General features: G+C 47.2%; 1 protein-coding gene across 2 annotated transcripts in view; it reads left to right on the top strand.

Annotated features, from left to right (window-relative positions):
* The window catches only part of ZC3H6 (zinc finger CCCH-type containing 6), a 361,631-nt gene that overhangs the window by 178,860 nt on the left and 162,366 nt on the right, over positions 1 to 20,405 (top strand). For both annotated transcript variants that reach the window (XM_086927473.1, XM_086927474.1), the window contains one exon: positions 16,427 to 16,671. In XM_086927473.1, the coding sequence (XP_086783599.1) occupies positions 16,427 to 16,671 (245 nt within the window). The remainder of the gene's footprint in view (positions 1 to 16,426; positions 16,672 to 20,405) is intronic.

Below are 20,405 nucleotides of genomic sequence, written 5' to 3'. Positions count from 1 at the left end.
ACGTTCGCCAGTGCAGGATCGCATCCAAAAATCTCCCCCTGTTCGTCTTTCCCCAAGGTGGTATAGACCTCTTCACCACTGGGACGGCGGATCGGTTGAGGGCGTATCGAGATCAGACCTCCCGCCGCAAAGAACGGTCTCGTTCTAGAGGGCATTCAAGTAGAAGATCTAGTTACAGGGAGCAATCTCGTTCTAGAACACGCTCAAGTAGGAGAAGATCTAGGTCCAGGCGGACTCATAGCTCTTCAAGTTCATCGAGGACCCGATCGCACAGGAATTACTCTCCGACCCTAACAAACAGTCCACGCTCGAGAATATCTCCAACAGAGGATATTTTCTCGTCCCAAGACATCTTGGGCAGGGGAGCCCTGAAGCTAGGAGTGCCTATGACAGCTCCGCAGATCAAGACGACGGTCATCTTCGAAATCCTGCAGCACAGAACGGCACCCAAACCCTTATTGCTGTTGGTCCTGGGTATCATGGATCCGGTGAATGAAGTCTTCCTGACTCCGGCGACGGTGAAGTCAGTCCCAGCAAGGATTCTCAAGAAATATCGCCCTCCTGAAGAGGATCCTCTGTTCCTCAAGTCCGATCCGCCACCAGATTCAGTAATCATTGTGGCGGCTAAAAAATCCAATGCGGTGGCCTCCTCATCCACGGTACCGCCGGAAAAGGACAGCAAGCTACAAGACTCATGGGGGAGAAGAGTATGTAACACCTCAGCTTCTTTCCTCAAGGTCTCCAATGCGGAAGCTCTGCTGGGCAGGTATGATAGATCTCTGTGGGACCGCTTCAGAGGTTTTCTGCAAAACTTCCTCAGGAAGATAGAAAGGACTTCGAGGAGATTCTGATGGAGGGCAGTCAAGTCAACAATCAGATTATAGGGGCGGCGGCAGGTGGAGCAACGCTGGCTGCGCATGGTTATGCGCATGGAATCACAGCGAGGAGATCCTCGTGGTTGCGCCTAACAGCATTGAAACCCGAGGCTCAAGCCAGAATACTGAATCTTCCTTTTTCAGGCACATCTCTCTTTGGGGCGAGTGCTGATGAGGAGATGCAACGGATGAAGACGGAGTTAGACACCCTTAAAGCCGTGGGGCTTGAAAAGAAAAAGGAATTCCGAAAGAAATTCCGTTCGGACAACAAGGGCTCTTCGAAGCAGAGGGTTCAAACCCCTCACTGGCAGAAGGGCCAGAACCAGCAAGGCCAACAAAAGTTGCAATATAAAGGAAAGCGCAATTCCAAAGGAAACGGAAATCCGCGCCAAGGCAACAGCTTCAATAAGCCTCAGCAGAAGCAATGAGTCTTCACTTCCCCCAGCGCCGTTGTCCACTCCAGTGGGGGGAAGCATTGCGCATCACAGGACAGAGTGGCAGGCCATTTACAAAAGACCAATGGGTGTTGTCTACGCTGCAGAATGGGTACTGTCTTCGTTTCCATTGTCTACTTCCTTCCGTTCCTCCGATGTCAACGTCAAGCCACCAGCTACAAATGTTAAAGAAAGAAGTAGCGACACTCCTCGAAAAATCAGCCATCGAGAGGGTGCTGGTGGCTCAAAGGGGGAAAGGAGTATATTTGAGGTATTTTTTGGTCAGAAAAAAGGGCCAAAAGGCGGAATACAGGCCCATTCTGGACTTGAGAACACTCAATCTACATGTCAGAAAAGAAAAGTTTTGCATGTTGGCATCTCAGGAAGGGGGATTGGATGTGTTCGATGGACCTTCAACATGCGTACTTTCATGTCCCAATACGGCCCGATCACAGGAGATTCCTTTGATTCCGGGTGGGGACCTCCCACTACCAGTTCAAAGTCCTGCCGTTTGGGTTGAAGTCGGCCCCCAGAGTGTTCACGAAGTGTGTCGCAGTGGTGGCAGCAGCTCTACGCCGCAGGGGGGTCTTTGTATACCCATACTTAGACGATTGGCTGTTGAAAGGTCCAACTCCAGACAACGTAAGGAAACAATTCCAGACATACATAGAACTCTGTCAGCGTCTAGGTCTGCATGTCAATTACAGCAAGTCTGTCTCCCAACCCACTCAGAAGATTCACTTCCTAGGAGCTCTGCTAGACTCCGAGGTAGGAAAAGTGTTTCCTTCGGAGGAGAGACAGTTTTCGATAACGCTCAAGTGCCAGCAAGTTCTTCGCAACAGGACTCAGAAAGTGCGAAAGATAGCCTCCCTCTTAGGGTCGATGGCTTCATGCATCTTCTTAGTACAGAACGCCAGATTTCGGAGACGTCCTCTTCAGCAGGATCTGGAGGACAAATGGGACCAGCAATCAGATCGCTGGGACGATCAGATCAATTTGTCGGAGGTAGCTCGATCTTCCATCCCGTGGTGGACAAAGAAGCAGAACAGGCAGGTGGGAGTTCTCTTCCATCAACCTCCTCCTGCACAAACGATCATCACAGACGCGTCTTTACAAGGCTGGGGGGCGCACATGGGACCTCTCCAAGTGCTGGGTCTGTGGTCGTCCAAAGAAAGCACCTACCACATCAACTTGCTGGAATTGAGAGCAGTCCACATGGCCCTCAAAGAGTTCCTTTCCTCGCTTCAGGAGGAAATGGTTCTAGTACAAACGGACAACACCACCACGATGTACTATTTGAACAAGCAGGGAGGAACACGCTCAAGGACTCTATCACTGGAAGCTCAGCGCATCTGGCATTGGCTTCTGGCTCGCAAGTTGTCTGTTCAAGCAGTCCACCTCCCAGGAGAGCAGAACGGGAGGGCGGACACACTAAGTCGACATTTCGAAGACAGAGAGGACTGGGTCCTCAACGACGAAGTGCTAGAATACATTTTCCATAGATCTCTTCGCGGACGAAGTAAACAGCAAATGCCCAAGCTTCGCCTCAAGGTTCTACCGACCAGGAACGAGAGGGAATGCTCTTTTGATAGACTGGTCAGGGGAATTTGTGTACGCCTTTCCACCCCTTCCGCTGATCCCGAAGGTGGTGAGCAAGCTGAGCCACTCGTGCACAACAATGATCCTGATTGCCCCCGACTGGCCGAGGCAATGGTGGTACACGGACCTCCTTCACCTGTCAGTGTCTCCTCACAAGAGGCTTCCATGCAGGCCGGACCTGTTATCGAAGATGAACGGGAGGATTCACCATCCCAACCTTCCGTCACTGAACATGGCAGCATGGCTCCTGAGATCATTCAATACTGCCATTTAGGACTGCCACAAGACTGCATGTCCATTCTGAGAGAAGCACAACGTCCTTCCACAAGACATTCTTACGCATGCAAGTGGAAGAGGTTCTATATGTGGTGCATGCAGAATGGTCACAATCCGGTGAAGAGTCAAGAAGAAGCAGTTCTTCCATACTTGTTGTACCTAGCTAAAGCAGGGTTGAAGTTTAACTCCATTAAGGTGCATTTAGCCGCTATAACTGCTTATAGGCGATCACCTTCACAAACCTCTTTTTTCCAGTTGCCAGCAGTAAAAGATTTCCTGCAGGGTCTGAAAAAGGTGTACCCTCCTGTACGTCCTCCTTCTCCTCCCTGGGAGCTGAACCTAGTACTATCAAAGTTGATGGGCCCTCCTTTTGAGCCCATTCATAAAGCTACTTTACAGCATATTTCCTGGAAAGCAGCTTTTTTGGTAGCGATTAAGTCAGCCCGCAGGGTGAGCGAGATTCAGGCCCTCTGTACCAAGGAACCATATACAGTGTTTCATTTGAATAGAGTAGTGCTAAGAACGCACCTTTCTTTCCTTCCGAAAGTGGTATCAGATTTTCATGTCAATCAGTCGATCTCTCTGCCCACTTTTTTTCCCAATCCCTCTACTCCAGCTGAGAGGGCTTTACACTCTTTGGACCTAAAAAGGGTTTTAAAGTTCTATTTGGACAGGTCCAAGTCGATTCGACATTCTGATCAGTTATTTATTAACTATGGATCGATCAGAACTGGTCATGCAGCATCGAAACGTTCCATTTCCAGATGGATCGTCTCGTTTATCAAACTTGCTTACCAATTGGCGCAAAAACCTCTGGGGTTTACCCCTAGAGCGCATTCCACTAGAGGTGGAGCTGCCACAGCAGCTTACCTACAGAATGTGCCCATGTCTGAGATTTGTAAAGCGGCGACCTGGAGGTCTGTCCATACATTTACCAGACATTACTATCTAGATTCGGACATGAGAGCAGATACCCAGGTAGGCCAGGCCTCCCTGAGGAATCTGTTTAGCAGCTGAGTTATTGGCTGTTATGATATGGTTGGGTCATGTACTTCTCATTTACCTGCAGGTGGTTGATGGGCTTGCTATTCTATTCAGTGCTTATGACTATTGATGAGGATCCCCTGGAAGAGAAGGATAAGTTACTTACCTGTAATCCTAGTTCTCTTCCAGGGGTATCCTCATCAAAGTCATAAGCAACCCACCCGCCTCCCCAGGTAAATGAGATTCGGTACTATTGCAATCTTATGGTTGAGCCCTGTCTTCAGGGTTATACAAAGAACAACTGACCTAACTATCACCCCTGAGGCATGATGGGAAACCTGGGGTCAGGGCTGCCTTAAAGGCACAGTGCCAGTTTTTGTTGAAAATGGTTTCATTTTCTATGCTATTGTTTTACAATGCAGCCTGAGGGCTAACAATGTCTATTTATAAGCAATTTTCAGGATTAATGAGTGGTTTTACTCATTAAAACACAAAGTTCAAGGGAAACCTTGACCTAATGTGTTTTTTGTTTCCTTACTAATTGCAGTACATGTGTTTACATTGTTTTAGCCTCAGTTTTGGAGCTGCATTGGTTTGAGAAAAATAATATATGTATGTACATATATGGGGAGCGAGATATGTGTTTTTACATATATATTTTTATATTGTTTCCGGGGTCCCGCACATGGGCGGGAATATTCAGTGCTTATGACTTTAATGAGGATACCCCTGGAAGAGAACTAGGATTACAGGTAAGTAACTTATCCAATTGGCTATGCGGGGCTTTCTATGCAGAAGTGCAAATGGAATTCGCCCACTGTGCACACTAGTGTTATCTGAAGTGTATCACGTGACATAGTGAGCACAGCCGATTGTGGAATAGATGTTGTATAACAGCGAGCTCTCCTTCACCAATGCCCATGGCGCTGTTGGAAGTGCATTCTATAGTCCGGCTGATAAACAGGTCACGTGACGCGCAGATAAACCATGCAAGTCCCAGGATGGGAAAATACCTAATCTCACCTTTATTCAGGGCTTTAAGTGGGATGAAAAAGCTGGGGGGGTTTCTCAATGGGGCGTGATCAATGTAATTAAGGGTCTCAAAAACACGTAAGCTAAAGATGTGCTTAGCATAGTGTGCCACCCGACTTGTACTTTTCTGTTTCTGTCATGGCATACAGATATATGATACAACAAGAAACATAATACCTACAACAAGTCAGGACTATTGCCTTTGTCAATGGTTGTTAGTTGCATACAATAAATAAGCAGCAACTATGACTTGTATATAATTTTGACAAAAATTCCACTTAGAGCACTGGTGATACCACAACAATGTTGCTGCTCTGAGTTTCAAAAATCAAAAAGAAAAGGGAAATCCAGAGAGAAAATTACTCTTTAAAGGATTTCCCTTCCCCCTAGAATGCTCACCTGGCATGACATCATCTCGTAACTTCTCCACTAGTGAGAAATGAGCAGTGCGAGCACGCGCACATTGAGGTGCCTGCTCTCACTGCAGTCCAGAAAAAACAAGCATTGGCATAGCCAATAGGTCTCGCTTTTGGGACCTTATAAGTATTTAGTTATGCAGCACAATATCCTTGGTGCAACAACATCAATTTTTGCATGGCTAAACACTTATAAGGTCCCAAAAGCGAGTCCTATTGGCTATGCCAATGCTTGTTTACTGTTGTAACTATAAAATCGATCCACTCAATGCATCTGTACAATACATTGTTTGTTCCCTTTTGCATTTACAGCACTCTGGCCTTGCTTATACTTCCATACATCTACATCTTGTGGCAGTGGCTGCCTAGCTACAAAACAGGCAACACTTATCCTTGTTCAAAGTGCCAGTTATTAAGGCCTTAAAAGAGTAATATAACACCAACAAGAGAGAAAGGGTTCAAAGGACACTCCTGTACCCCGTTCTAAATATAACTAACAGCAAAGGAGTGACTAAGAAAACAAATGGAAAAAGTGTCTAAAGTGAAGTGGAACGTGGAAAGAGTAAACAGTACTTTTTTATATTACCCTCACTCACCCAACTATTGGGTGACATGCTTCATCATTGGGTATTTTTCACCTGACAGGTGAAAGACCTGTCTGGTGTGCTGCGACACCTGCAGTTGCAGTGGAGCTGGATATGAATAAAAACCAGTGAAAAGATAGTGAACGTGATAAAGTTAAAAAGGTGCGGACACTGATCCAAACCAAACTTTAATAAAGATCAATGTGAGCATCTGTGTAAAAAGGGAAATGAGAAGGACAAAATAGACTTTAAATTTGAGTCAAATTATCCTTATCATTAGGTCGACATGTTTCTGCTCTTGTAGGCCAGGTCGGCCGAGCTTTCATCAGGACCAAAAAACTATTTCAACACTGGGCGGTATGCACACTCTGTGGTGCACCCTGACCTCAGTGTTATATCAAGTCTTACTCAACTCACGGTTCTTAATACCGGTTGAACCTGGGATTTCCAGGTAATAGGGATCTGTGGAAAAGAGAGAGAGAAAAACACATATACACACAGGCATATTTCCATTAATGTTAAGGATAATTTGACTCAAATTTAAAGCCTATTTTGTCTAGCATGTCACCCAATAGTTGGGTGAGTGAGGGTAATATAAAAAAAAACTGTTTACTCTTTCCACGTTCCACTTCACTTTAGACACTTTTTCCATTTGTTTTCTTAGTCACTCCTTTGTTGTTAGTTATACTTAAAAGAGTAATACCATCCAGAGTCTCACCTGCACCTGGGTGGAATCTCAGTATTGTTCTCACAAGCCTTATGGGTCCACCCTTTGAACCATTACACAATTGCCCACTCCAATTTGTATTGTGGAAGGTTGCTTTTTTTTTTTTTTTTTTTACATTTTTAAAACCTTTATTTAAAAACAATGCACACCGCTATTCAGCCTTACATCCCGGAGGCGAGGCAGCAGAATGGAACCAATGAGACAAAGTGCAAGAATCAGTACAACAGGACGAATGAAGGTTGATTTTCAAGTTTTATGAAGTAATGTAGAAGAAAGGAAGAAAAAGGGAAGAAAGCGCCGGAACTGGCGCAAAGAGAGAGGCAATAGAACGTAGGGTACAGTGAGGCGTAGTGAGGGGGGTCAAGAGGGCACAGTGAACACAGATGTGTCCGGCGGAATACAATACTGGAAATGGGGAGGAGAGAAACACAGGATGGCAGCATAAAATTCTACAGTTGGAGCCAAAGGCTACGGTGATAAGTGTTCCTCTTGCGGTGCGGGTTCCGGGGGTACGCAAATGTCACCTCTGTATTCATTCCAAGCCCCCCACATTTTCTGCCACTTTTTAGGTTTACCCCTGGCAACATAGACAGTCTTTTCCCGGAACATGCACCAGTCCATATTGGCCTTCCACTGTACAACCTTCGGAGCCGTTGTGGCTCCCCACTTCTGTGCGATGTCCCGTTTAGCCACCATGTTACCAAGGGTCACCCATTGGGTCTGGGCCACGTTATTATCTGTCGGACCCCAGATGTTTAGAATGCATCTCCTGGCTTCCGCATGCACTGCCACCCCAGTCACCTCGCTCATTATCGAGTGCACACGCCGCCAGTAGGAAGTTATTACAGGACATTCCCATAGAGTGTGCATGAAGGTGGCGAGGGCGCCACAGCCGCGCCTACAAATGCCATCAACGGAGTAGCCCATGTGCACCAGTCTGGGACCAGTGACATAAACTCTGTGCAAGATTTTGAGCTGCACCAGCCGGAGACGGGAGGAGACAGCAACCTCCTTAGGGGAGGACACCGCGCTCTGCCAATCTTCATCATCGATCTCTATACCATCGCGCACCCACTGGTCCCTCACACCCAGGAGGAGATCTGTACGGACGTTGATGAGTTTCTTGTACGACAATGAAATGGCACTGTCGGGCATATGGCCGTCCAGCACCCTATCTTCCAAAGGAGAACTGTCGGGAATCACCTCCCCCTCCGGCATGGCGGACAGCAATGCGTGTCGCAGCTGAGCATACCGGAAGAATTCCGTTTCACCCAGCTGAAACTCCGCTTGTAACTGTGCAAAAGTTTTAACCTCGCTACGCAGCAACATGTCCTCCACCCTGGAGATGCCAATTAGGTCCCATTTATTGAAGCCCTTGGTATGCCACAATTTGCCCAGGATGTCCGAATCGTACAATGGGGTCGCCTTCGTCAGTCTATCCTTCCATCCCTGCGCCTTAGTAATCGCCCTCCAAATATGGACCGCGGTTTTCGTTGGACCAGACATCCGCCTGTCGAGTGACCTCGAGTAGAGTGCCCTGTGATACTTTCCTCCGCCCAGTAGCCATCGATCCATGGCATACCCCGGGTTGGCCACCGGACCGTATAAACCATGGTTAATAGCCGCCAACTGGGAGGCCCAATAATACCTCCGCACATCAGGCAATGCTATCCCCCCATCGTACCACGGCAGCGTGAGCTTCGTGATAGCGATTCGAGGGCGGCCATCCCAAAGTAGGGCGCGTTGTAGACTCTCGATCTCACCGAAGTATCGAGCTGGGACCGGGTCTTGAGTATTTTGCAGGGAATAGAGAAACCTGGGCAAGGACATCATTTTAAACAACGCCGCGCGCCCAAGCAGGGAGAGCGGGAGTTTACGCCACCCCTCTACATCACGCCGAAGGCGGAGAAGAGGGGGAAGCAAGTTGTGCTGAGAGATGTAAATCCCCAGATACTTGAAGCCCTGGTTCGCCACCTGTATGCCACAACCCCTCGGAAGGCGAGGCGTTCCCCCTTTCAGGACGTACAAGTATGACTTGGACCAGTTAATAACTAGGCCGGAGTACCGCCCAAAGTGTCGCAATACGTCACAGGCCACAATAAGGGATTTGCAGGGAGAAGTGAGGTACAAAAGAATATCATCTGCGTACAATGACACCCGGTCCTCGAAGTCAGGGGCCCATCTGATACCATGTAGGTCGGGGTGGCTGCGTAACCGGGCCGCCAGCGGTTCAAGCGCAAGTGCGAACAGGAGGGGCGACAAAGGACAGCACTGCCTGGTTCCCCTCTGAAGAACAAAGGGTGCGGAAACCAGACCGTTGACAGCTACGTTAGCCAACGGTCCGGCGTGTAAAAGTTTGACCCACCCCACAAATTCCGGGCCAAAACCGAGCTTCGCCAACACTGCCCACAGGTAACTCCACTCGAGTGAGTCGAAAGCCATCGTGGCATCCAACGACGCCAGGACAGCTGGCTCCTCAATCGTATGGGCCCTGGCCAGGGCACCGTGAAGTCGACGCAGGTTAAGAGCAGTGTTGCGGTGCGGAATAAAGCCCGACTGGTCCGGGTGCACTAAGTCACCAATGACGCCAATCAGACGGTTGGCGAGCATTTTGGCTAAAATCTTAGGCTCCGCGTTCAAAAGAGAGATGGGGCGATACGATCGGCACAAATCTCTCGGCTTCCCTTCCTTATGGATAACCACGATGGTGGCCAGTCTCTGGTCGGGGGGAAGCATGCCAGCCTCCCGCGCCTCAAGGAACATATTCCGCAAGTGCGGGGAAACCACATCCGGCTTGATCTTATATAACTCTACCGGAATACCATTAGGGCCAGGCGCCTTGCCAGTTCTCAAGGAACGAATTGCAAGTGCAACCTCGTCCGCAGATATATCTCTGTCTAAGTCATCTCGATCTGCGTCCGACAGGCACGGGAGGTCGATATCCGACAGGAAAGCACCCGAATCGGCCTCAGACCGATCGGAGACAGAGGCATAAACGCCCTGGAAATAATCCGAAAATGACTCGGCAATGGCGCTCGGGTCAGTGAATAGCACTCCATCCTCCCCCAGTATCTCCGGGACAACGCGGCGGGCCCTCTCTTTCTTATCAAGCCAGGCCAACAGCTTTCCCGCCTTATCACCGACGTCGTAAATTCGACCCTGCTGTTCTCTGCCCAGGACGAAAGCAGCGTCGGTGGCAAGGTCACGATACTCCGACTGCTTAAGGGAGAGAGTGTGCAACAGGTCGGGCTCAGGGCCCGCCTCCAATCGGGAGTCCAACTCCATGATCTCTGCCTCGATACGCACCATGTCGGCGTCTCTATTCCTACGGGCTTCCGCTATGAGAGTAAATGCCTCACCCCGCAAGACCGTTTTAAAAGCCTCCCACAAAGTGACAGCCGACGTAACCGACCCCACATTCTCGGTGAAGTAGAGTTCGATAGCCTTGGCCAGGAGACCACGAGTCTTGGGGTTTCGGAAGTACCACGGATTGACCACCACCGGTCGCTCCGACACTACAATATTAAAGTCGAATGAGACCCACAGCGGGGGAATGGTCCGAGATACCCCTCGCCAAAAAATGGGCCTCAGAGATAGCCGGTGCATGAGCTGCCAAGGCAAGAACATAATCGATCCTGGAGAGACTACCGTGAGCGCCAGAGTGAAATGAGTATTGGCTCTGGGTGGGATGTAAGAGTCTCCAGCAGTCGACCAACCCCATAGTGTCAAGAAAAGTGGGCAACCACATTTGCGAGCTTCGGAGGTCTCTAGGCGGATGTCTGTCCAAGGATCCGGAGCAAACCGAATTAAAGTCACCCCCCACAATGAGCAACCCTGCTGGCAGATTCAAAATGGCGCTACCAAGGTCTTGGAAGGTGTTGTTTTGCAACCCCGGAGGGACATAAACAGAAACCAATGTCAGGGCACGCCCCTCCCAACGCCCTGAAACGGCAGCGTACCGCCCCCTCTCGTCAACAATAGTGGAGTCAATCTCAAAAGGGAGGGACGTGCGCACCATAACACCCGCCCCCCGGGACCCCGAAGAGAACCCCGAATGAGCCACCATTTTGAAACCCTTCCTGTTGAGCGCTCTACACGTATTACCAACCAAGTGTGTCTCCTGCAAGAGAACAATGTCAGGCATATGTCTTTTAAGCAGTTGCAATACCACCCCTCTTTTGATACGATCACCCAAGCCATTGACGTTCCAACAAAGAACTTGCAATTTCCTACCCCCCATCGTCGTGTCCCAAGGCCGCTCCAACCCCCAAAAGCCTCAACGACAAATGAAACAGGACAAAACATATGACCCATTGCCTAAGGAAAGGAAGAAAGAAACAGGAAGAACACACAAAACCATCCCCAACACCACCCCCCACCCTGCACCCCTGCAGCAGACTAAAAAGCCCCCCCAACCAGCAGTGTGCCTGTCGCCCCATGAACTAAGCTACAAAAAAGACCCTAGAGGAGTAAGGAACCCCCGCGGTCCCCCCCTGCCACCCTCCATGAGAGAATAGGATATTCCAGGTAAAAGTGCAACAGCTTGGCATTATCAGTCACAGTCAACGGGCACACCAACCGCTAAAGGCAGTGCGGGAAGCACTATTCCTGAAGATCAGGACCACCAGAGGCGCCTTCGGAGTGTTCCTCCTGTTCTTCTCGACGGTGCGGCAAAGTGTCCAGCCAGTCACTCACAGTCTCAGGCATATCAAAAAACAGGGCTCGGCCATCACGTTCAACGCGCAGCTTAGCGGGTAACTGCATAGAGTACTTCAGCCCCAAATCCCTGAGGCGCCGCTGTACCCCCGCAAAGCTTTGGAGCTGTCTCTGAACAGCCCTGGTGAAGTCCGGGTAGAAATTCACGTCAGTGTTCTGGAACTTAAGAGGCCCATGTCACCTCGAGGCCTGGAGAATCACATCCCGATCTCTAAAATTTAATAAACGGGCGATGATGGGTCTCGGTGCGACGCCCGTCTTCGGAGGGCCGCCAGGTATCCTGTGGGCCCGTTCCACTGAGAAAAAGTGACTGAGACCTGCCGGAGCGAGATGGGTCTTTACCAAGTCCTCAACAAAGAGGTCGACGGCCGCTTCCTCCGCACCCTCCGGCACCCCAATGATGCGCACATTTTGCCGCCTGGCACGCCCTTCGAAATCCTCCAGCCGCCTCGAAAACAGGTCATTAACCGACCGCAAGGTGCGAACCTCCGCTTGCAGGTCTGAAACATCGGTCGTGAGGCTGGAGGTCTTGATATCGAGAGACTTCACTCGATCATTAGTTTTGCCCAGGTCGGCCCTGATCAAGTTGATATCAATGGCCAGGGTGTCCACTTTATGTGCTAGGACCTCGTGCTGCTTATGCATCTCAGTCCTGATACTTGTGATAGCCCCCATGATGTCGCGCAGAGTAGGCTCTGACCCCTCGGGTGAGCTCGTGCGTAGGGGGTCCTTAGACTGAGCAACTACAGAGGGCGAGGTCCGTTGTTGGGCGTACCGATCGATCTTATTTGTCTGGGGTTGGACCGTCTTCCTGCTAGCCCGGTTCGCCGTCCTGTCGGGCTCGCCCCTGCCAGCCATGTTGGGTCCGGAGAGCACAAAGGGCGATACGGCGAAGACACTGTGGGCACTCAAGCAGACACAAAGCGTAGCTACCACGAGAGCCAAGGCAGCAATAGGCAACTCCGCGGCTACGTGCACTCCGCCAGCAGGAACAGGAGACACTCGCTCCGCATATCAATCGTGCGCCGCGTCGTCTCGTTCAGCGGACACCTCGGGTACAATGGCGCATCCCTGCCACAAAGTTCAACACGACATAACTTTGCCAAGAAATTTCGGATTTAGAAACGGAAAGCGGATCCCGTGTCTGTGACCATTCGCCAATTGAAATCCACCGTCGTGGATCAGGATTTCTTCCAGGATGTGTGCGGAGGGTCCGCGGAGCTCCGAGCTTACGCGGCCATCTTGCTTGCCCGCGAAGCTCCTCCCCCCTCGAAGGTTGCTCTTTTAATTGCCAACACTTCACTAAGGAATGTCAGTGAGCTCCAGGCACTAACTTTAGAAGAACCATTTTTCCACTTATTTATGGATAGGGTGGTGATACTTACCAGTCCAAAATTCCTTCCAAAGGTAGAGTCCCCTTTAACATTAAACAATCAGTTGAACCACCTGTTTTTATCCCACAACCAGACTCTGTTGCAGAAAGAGCTCTTAACACGTTACTTGCCAAAGAGCATTAATGTATTATAATTGTTATGTTATGTTAATTGAATTTATAAAGAGCGCACAATTACCCTTGGGTGTCCTGGCGCTGAGTTAGCCCGACCGGTCGTCAAAACAGTTAGTGAGAGAACATCCAAGTCTTCAAAACCCTTCTGGAGAGCAGGTTATCGTCATTCCTCAGGTGAAACCGCAATTCGTTCCATACCTTGGATGCGCAGGTAACAAAACTCCTTCCACACCAGCTAGATTTCTTGAAAGTGGGTACTTGTACCAATTTAGCTCCCAGGGATCGCATGGTTCTACTAGGGGTATACCATTTGAATCTTTGCCTCAAATGATCGGGACCGACACCATTAAGGGCCTTAAAAGCTATACAGAGGGCCTTGAAAAGGACCCTCTGTTTCACTGGGAGCCAATGTAATCGAGTTAATTCTCCTTGGATCTACACAAATTTAGGGGTACCGGACAGAAGTCTTGCAGCTGCATTTTGGACCAACTGAAGCCTATTGAGCTGTTGTTTTTGGGCATTCAAAAAAGGCTATTACAGTAGTCCAAACGTGACATAACCAAAACTGTGAGACCGTCCTGAAGTTAACGTCCGAGAGATAAGGTTTGATTTTCCTTAGGGTTCGAAGAATCAAAAAGCAGGAGGATACAACTGAGCTGATATGATCGCAGAAAGTCAGTCTATTGTCTACAGTAACTCCTAAATTTTTCACTTTGAGAGTAGGAACAGGATGGTTACCCATATCAATAGGCCACCACTTTGGGTTCCAAATATGGGGGTTATTACCAAAAACGATCAGCTCAGTTTTGATGTAATTCAATTTAAGGCAATTTACCGACATCCAACGTGCAATAGCCTTCATGCAGTCATGAAAACAGGCCCGGTTTCCTTTACCTGACCATCTTTGAAGGACAGCACAATGTGGGTATCATCGGCGTAAGAGGTCAACTGAAAGCCAAACGATCTAATCAGGACAGCCAGGAATATCACGTAGATATTAAATAGCGTAGGGCTCAAAGATGACCCCTGAGGCACCCCACAAGGCAGGCTGAAAGACTGAGATTTATTGTTATCCAGGTCAACAGTTTGAGATTTATCCGATAAAAAAACAATGAAGAAGTTTCCAGGCCGCTTTCCTGACCCCCACCCCCGACAACCGGTCCCTCTGAACCTTAAGATGGACCGTGTCGAAGGCTGCTGAAAGATCTAACATTATCAGTATGCCTTTCCACCGCAATCAAGAGCCTCCCTTACTTCCTCACACGTTTTAATTAAAGCTGATTCAGTGCTATGATCGGCTCTAAATCCATATTGGGTTGGATCGAGGGCATTATTGCCATGAAGGAAATTTCTAAGCTGAACGTTCATGGCCTTTTCAATAATTTTCGCGGGCAGGGGAAGTCTCGAGATTGGCCGGTAATTGCTCGGATCAGAAGGATCTAGGGTCGTTTTTTAAAGAAGAGGCAAAATTGAAGCCTCCTTCCAAACTTTAGGGAAACACCTGGCAGCAAAAATATTGTTAAACAAAGGATTAAGCACCGAGCAAATAACTTCAGGAATGGATTTAAGGACAGGAGCCGGACAAGGATCATTAGGGGACCTAGCGCTCACAGAAGACAAAAGTTTTAAGGTTTCATCAGTCCCTACAGGAGTAAAGTGGTCAAGAACTGAGTTGATGACAGCCTGACTGGAGCCCACTGAGTGGAGCTCAAAATCTTTCATCTCGGGGGTAAATGTGGTAAATATGGCGTCCACCTTTTGTTGAAAGAAGGTGGCCAATCTATCACAAAATTCAGGACTGCTCACCTTCTTAATACTGTGAGTAGAGGTTAGCCTTTTCACAGTTTTAAAGAGCTCTTTGGAATTGGATTTGGCTTGGAGTATTTCATTCGAAAATAAATTCTTGTTAGTTTCCATCAATAAATCTTTATACTGTTTAAGGCTGAGTTTAAAAGTCACTTTTTCAGCGCTCCCATAACCTCTTCTCCAGGCCCGTTTAAACTTTTTGCATGCCAGTTTCTAGGATTTAAGCTGGTCTGAGTACCATGGGGCCGAAGGGGTGACTCTCTTTGGAGTCCATCTTGTTATAGGCACCAATTTTTCAAAAGCTGTCTCAAGCCAATCTGTATAAGCAATGGTAGCATTGTCAATGTCACTGAGAGGGGAGGGAAAAGTGTTCTTAAGTTCCACCTCCAGTTGTAACCTATCAAGATCTTTCCAGGCCCTTTTTAATTGACAGAACAAAAGACTTTCACAAAACAAAACAACTCTTAGTTGTGTTTGCACCCCCTCATAAAGGAAAGCAATTTCCAAAATTGGGCCTTTTCAGATGGATCGTTACATGTACTAGTCTAGTCTGCGCTATATAAAACTTTATAGATAAGTAATCCAAATGAACTTTGTCTATACCCCTTGGAGCACTCACTACTCATAAAATAGGGGCATGCTTGGCTTTCTTGGGCAACATCACCATAGCTGACATTTGTGAAGCTGCTACATGATCTACACCACACACTTCCACTAAGTATTATTGTGAGGATGCTCTAGCCCGGCAACAAGCTAATGTAGGACAGGCGGTGGTGCAAAGTACACTTTTTCAAACAACTGCATTGTCCACTGGTTAGCCACTGCTTTTGGAGGACACTGCTATACAGTCAATGCAAAGCATGTGTATCTACAGCCACGCTTGCCTCAAACGGATTGTTACTTACCCTGTAAGCATCTGTTCTTGGCATGAAGTACTTTAATTTCACATGTACCCAACCTCATCCCTGGACACCTAAAGTCGTTGCAGTTCTGATTTGTACTTTCATATGCATGGATATCGCTTTACTGATACTTACTTACACACTCCAATCTCACCCTTTTGGGGGGGAAACAGTCTAACAATGGAGTTGATGCTCATGTGCACTATTACCATGAGGAGGAGTTACCTTACCTCGTGATTCGAAAGACTTCTTCGAAGAAAAACAACTTGCACACTTCTGGACCCAACACTAGATGGCACGAGTATGCAAAGCATGTGAGTCTATAGCACTACTTGCCAAGAACAGATGCTTACAGTGTAACTTTCATAATCCTTTAGCTTCATCGCGAGTCAATTTAAAGAGGTTCTTACAAAATCGCTGTTTAATGAAGTGATGGCTTGATGTATATATTTGTTTCACTGTTAATTTGTGCGTTGATGCGCTTAGAGGTGATTGAATACACTGAATACACTGATGACTTATTTATTCTTTGCATGTTTTGAAATAATATGTAACATTTTGCATTCAGCTTTTTAGTTATGAAGAAAGACCTCAAAATGAAGACCAGATGGAAGCAGTGGAAGTGAGAAGGCGTGGCTTAGCCCCTTTTCCTAAGCCACCTCCAGGTTGTGGACTTTTACCAACCCCTCCACATCCCTTTGCATTTTCTGAAGATGGTAATGGCGACCCTGATTTATCTATTCAACAGAAGAAAATACCATCTATGTATGAACCAGTAATATCTGGAGATGAAAAACATCTTGTTGGGCGGAGGTAAGCCATTTCTTCTGTTCATAAAACAGTCCCATGAAATTCATATCTATGAATTTATCAGTCTTTGTTAAAATCTATGTTTATGCATTTTTAAATTAAATGTGAAGTGCGAGCATGTACTGGAAGAAGCTTATATTTCTTCATCATTAATATTTGTATATCTGGTTATGCTGTCTCAACATTACCCTGCATCACATTGATGGTGGTCTTCGGATCTAGTGGGCTGTCTATGTTTGAGATCACCTTGGGCTTTGGAGCCTTTTTGAGGCTTAGACACTGATGTTGACTGGCAGTGCTCAATCCACTTTGTTGCTTACAAGATATCATCTTGATTGGATTAGTTTTATTTTGCTGAGGCTGCCAAGCTGCTTATCATAAATATAAAATTCTTGCCATGGAAATATCAGCTTATGCCCCACTGATGATGACAGTCTGCATACACAGTAGTGTGGGGTGCGTGAAATGGAGAGGATTAATGTCTGGGAGTAGAAATCTAATGATATGGTTAATATCTGTAGATTGTTGCAATCGCCTACTTCCAAGAGAGCAAGGGTACGGTACAATAAAATGTTAACTCCTGGGAGGGCTTTAAATCAGTCATGTAAGGGTATGCCTTATCCAGAACATTATTTCAATAAAAGAATTGGGTACACCATGTAAGTAATGTAAGTATTGAACTCCTGTTGAAAGCAGCCTCCCACGACCGACAGGGCATGCACATTTTGGAGCCAATGATAAAAAGTACTGTAAGGAATTTGCCAGGCACATGGCTAGGGCTCACTATATGATGAGATGGCTAAATGAGGTTGGAGAGAAGACCAGGCAGTGAAACGGATTTCTTAGCTGAAGAAGAGCAAAAACGTGTCCAGGTAAATATGTAAAGGTTAAAACCATGGGGTGTGAGAAGTTGTGCTCAATCACTGGTTGGTATATATGTTTTGCAAACTACTGTGCTTCATTATATTAGATTGAAGTGGGAGGGGTGGAAGTGTCACAAGTCCATCATGGAATATTTTATTAGCGATCTTGGGAGGGGACTTTATAGAGGACGAGGCTTTAACTGCTGTTTTCAGTCGAGGAAGATGTCTGGTCCCATTTGAACCCCCAAGGAAATATTGAAGAGGTTTTCAGTCTTCTACAAGGTAGGCTCCTGATATTGTTGATATTGTAAGGGACAAGGAGGCTTCTTTCTGATTTGCAGCTGGTCATTTTCGCCATGATTCAAAAATTAGGCAAGGGTGCCAATGGGTGCTTGCTGTAACTCCCTATTCCCATTTTGAATGTAGAGAGCAAGTTCTTGGCCAAATTCTTTGCAAATAGGTTGCTGACAGTTGTTGCATCCCTAGTGCGCACAGACCAGGCCACATCCTCCTGCATTATTCATTGAAGTTGAAACCATTACTATGTTGTCTTGAGAGATGGTACTGAGAACCGAGTATTGTTGTGTGCAGACAATATTCTTTTGGATGTATGGACCATTGTACAGCATGCACAGATGGCTTGACATATTCCACAAGTTTGGAGTGTACTCCAGGTTTCCTTTAGCTAACAGTGTTGGGACAGGTTCACAAGTGTGGTCTTCAAATTGTAGCTGCCTCAAGTATGACAGGAAACATTTGTAACAAAGGATCCTATTTTGTGGGTGAGAATTATTGGAGGGAAGGTGTCCAAATGTGGTGGTTTCTGTTTAGGGTCATGCTCTTTAGTCTGAAGAATGTTCCTGCCACTTTCCAAACGTTGGTGAACAGAGTTCAGTCTGGACTGGAAGCATTCAGTGTCTCATATCTAGATGATTTTGCTCTATTTAGCTCCTCCTGGCAGGACATCCTCACTCGACAGAAAAAGTGCTTCAAGCCCTGCAGCAGGCATACCCGACTATTATGGCAAGCAAGTGCCCAGTAGGGGAATAGACTCCAGTGTATCTGGGCCTCTTAGTAAGAGGAGGCCATGTACTGCTTTTCCAGGCCAATATCCAGACAATTCTAGCTTGGAACTCTCTTCCAGGAAAAACAGCCAAAGCATGTTATTTGGGCTCCAGAGGGTCAGAAGACCTTAAACATCCTAAAGGAAGCAATGTGTTCAGCACCTGTCCTCAAAGCACCTGCCTATAGCAGAGATTTCATTGCCCAGAGAGATGCTTCTGAACATAACATTGGGACACTGTTGGCACATGGAAATGATGAGGGCCGCGATCAGCCAGTTGTGTTTATTTGTAGGTGACTCCTCCCCAGAGCACAGTGTTGGTGTGCAGTCAGAGTTCAAACTGACCACAGGCCTTTAATGTGACTGAGGCGGATGATGGGGGAATCCCAAGCTGGTGAGGTGACCCATTTCGTTCATGGTATGAACTTTACAGTGTAACACAGACCAGGGAATGACCATGCCAAAGCAGATGGCCTTTTCAAGTCTTTCAACTTAGATGATAACAACCAGGGTGTGGGTTAGTTGCTACTCACCTTTCATCGGGGGCAGCATGTAAAGGAAGAGATGTTTTTGCATTATCACCCCCCAGTTTTTAGACTGATGCTGCTGTTTTGTTTTTGTTTACTATGAACGTGCAGTGGGCCCTACTGAACAGGCCTCAGTTCATGTGCTCTGGACCCTTCAGAGTGTATATGCAATTGGCTGGTGGGCATACTTAACTTACCTATGAGTCCCTAATATATAGTGCAAAATGTACCCAAGGCTAGCAATTTAAATGTCACCAGTGGACAGCAGCACTTATTGTGCCACTACTGTTGTGACAAACTGAAAACACAGTTCTATATCTGCCATTCGGGCAGCTTGTAAACCGCCAACTTGCCATGTCCAAACCTTTTTTTTAAATATTTCTAGGTCACATCCAAAGGTAAGCATTAGAAGCACAGACGGTAGGGTACCTGATATTAACAAGCATTGATAAAGTCGATAGGACCTTTCAATTGCATTAACTGACCAGCCATTTGGCTTTGCCAGTGTTGTTCGGCAATAATAAAAATGTGTGTTGGCTGATTCAGAAGGAGCATCAGGAAGAAAAGGTAAATAAAAGCTAATTGATGTGTATGTGTGCATGCCTCATCACAAATGTGCATGTATTTGTCATGATGCTACTTTGGCTTCTGTGTGTGTGAAGCATGCGCACACAAATGTCATGAAGTGGTGGCCATTTTCTTTTTGTTTAAATTTAGAATTCCAAGATGGAGGATGCACATTTTGGAGCGGTAAATTATAACAATAAGTGTGCCAAAGTGTATTTTATTTCCTATTAGTTTGAAAAAGGATGAGATGGGGAGCATGGTATAGTGAGTTGAGGGGTTGAGCGAGAGTAAACACTGATGAGAGGCAGGAGCAGCGTGTGGCAAAGGAGGAGATGGGTGAGGCATGTATTAATAGGAAAAAGAGAAACAACTTTAGGGGAGGGTCAGAGAAAGCAACAAGCAAACAGACAGGTTGGGGTAGAGGGGGAACAACACAGAGCACAGGGGCAGGGATTTGAGTGGTAAATCAACATACGAGGAAAAGAGTAACAAACACATGCACCCCCATGGAGTGATGTAAAGAAAAAGAAAAAAAGGAGATGTTCGAGGCATATGAGCTGCAGATCTTACACTGTGCATTAGATCGCTACCTGGTGTTGGGCTCGGATGATTGCATGTTGTTGTCGTCTTGGAAGAAGTCTTTGTAGTCAAGAGATAGGTGACTCCTCCCTTGGATGATGGTGCGCATCGGCTCCATCCTTAGATTGTTTTTTTTTT

This window comes from Lissotriton vulgaris, chromosome 6, assembly GCF_964263255.1.
Source record: "Lissotriton vulgaris chromosome 6, aLisVul1.2, whole genome shotgun sequence".
Classification (NCBI taxonomy): Eukaryota; Metazoa; Chordata; class Amphibia; order Caudata; family Salamandridae; genus Lissotriton; species Lissotriton vulgaris.
The sequence above is the reverse complement of the archived record's forward strand: the minus strand, read 5'-3'. Positions and strand labels throughout refer to the sequence as shown.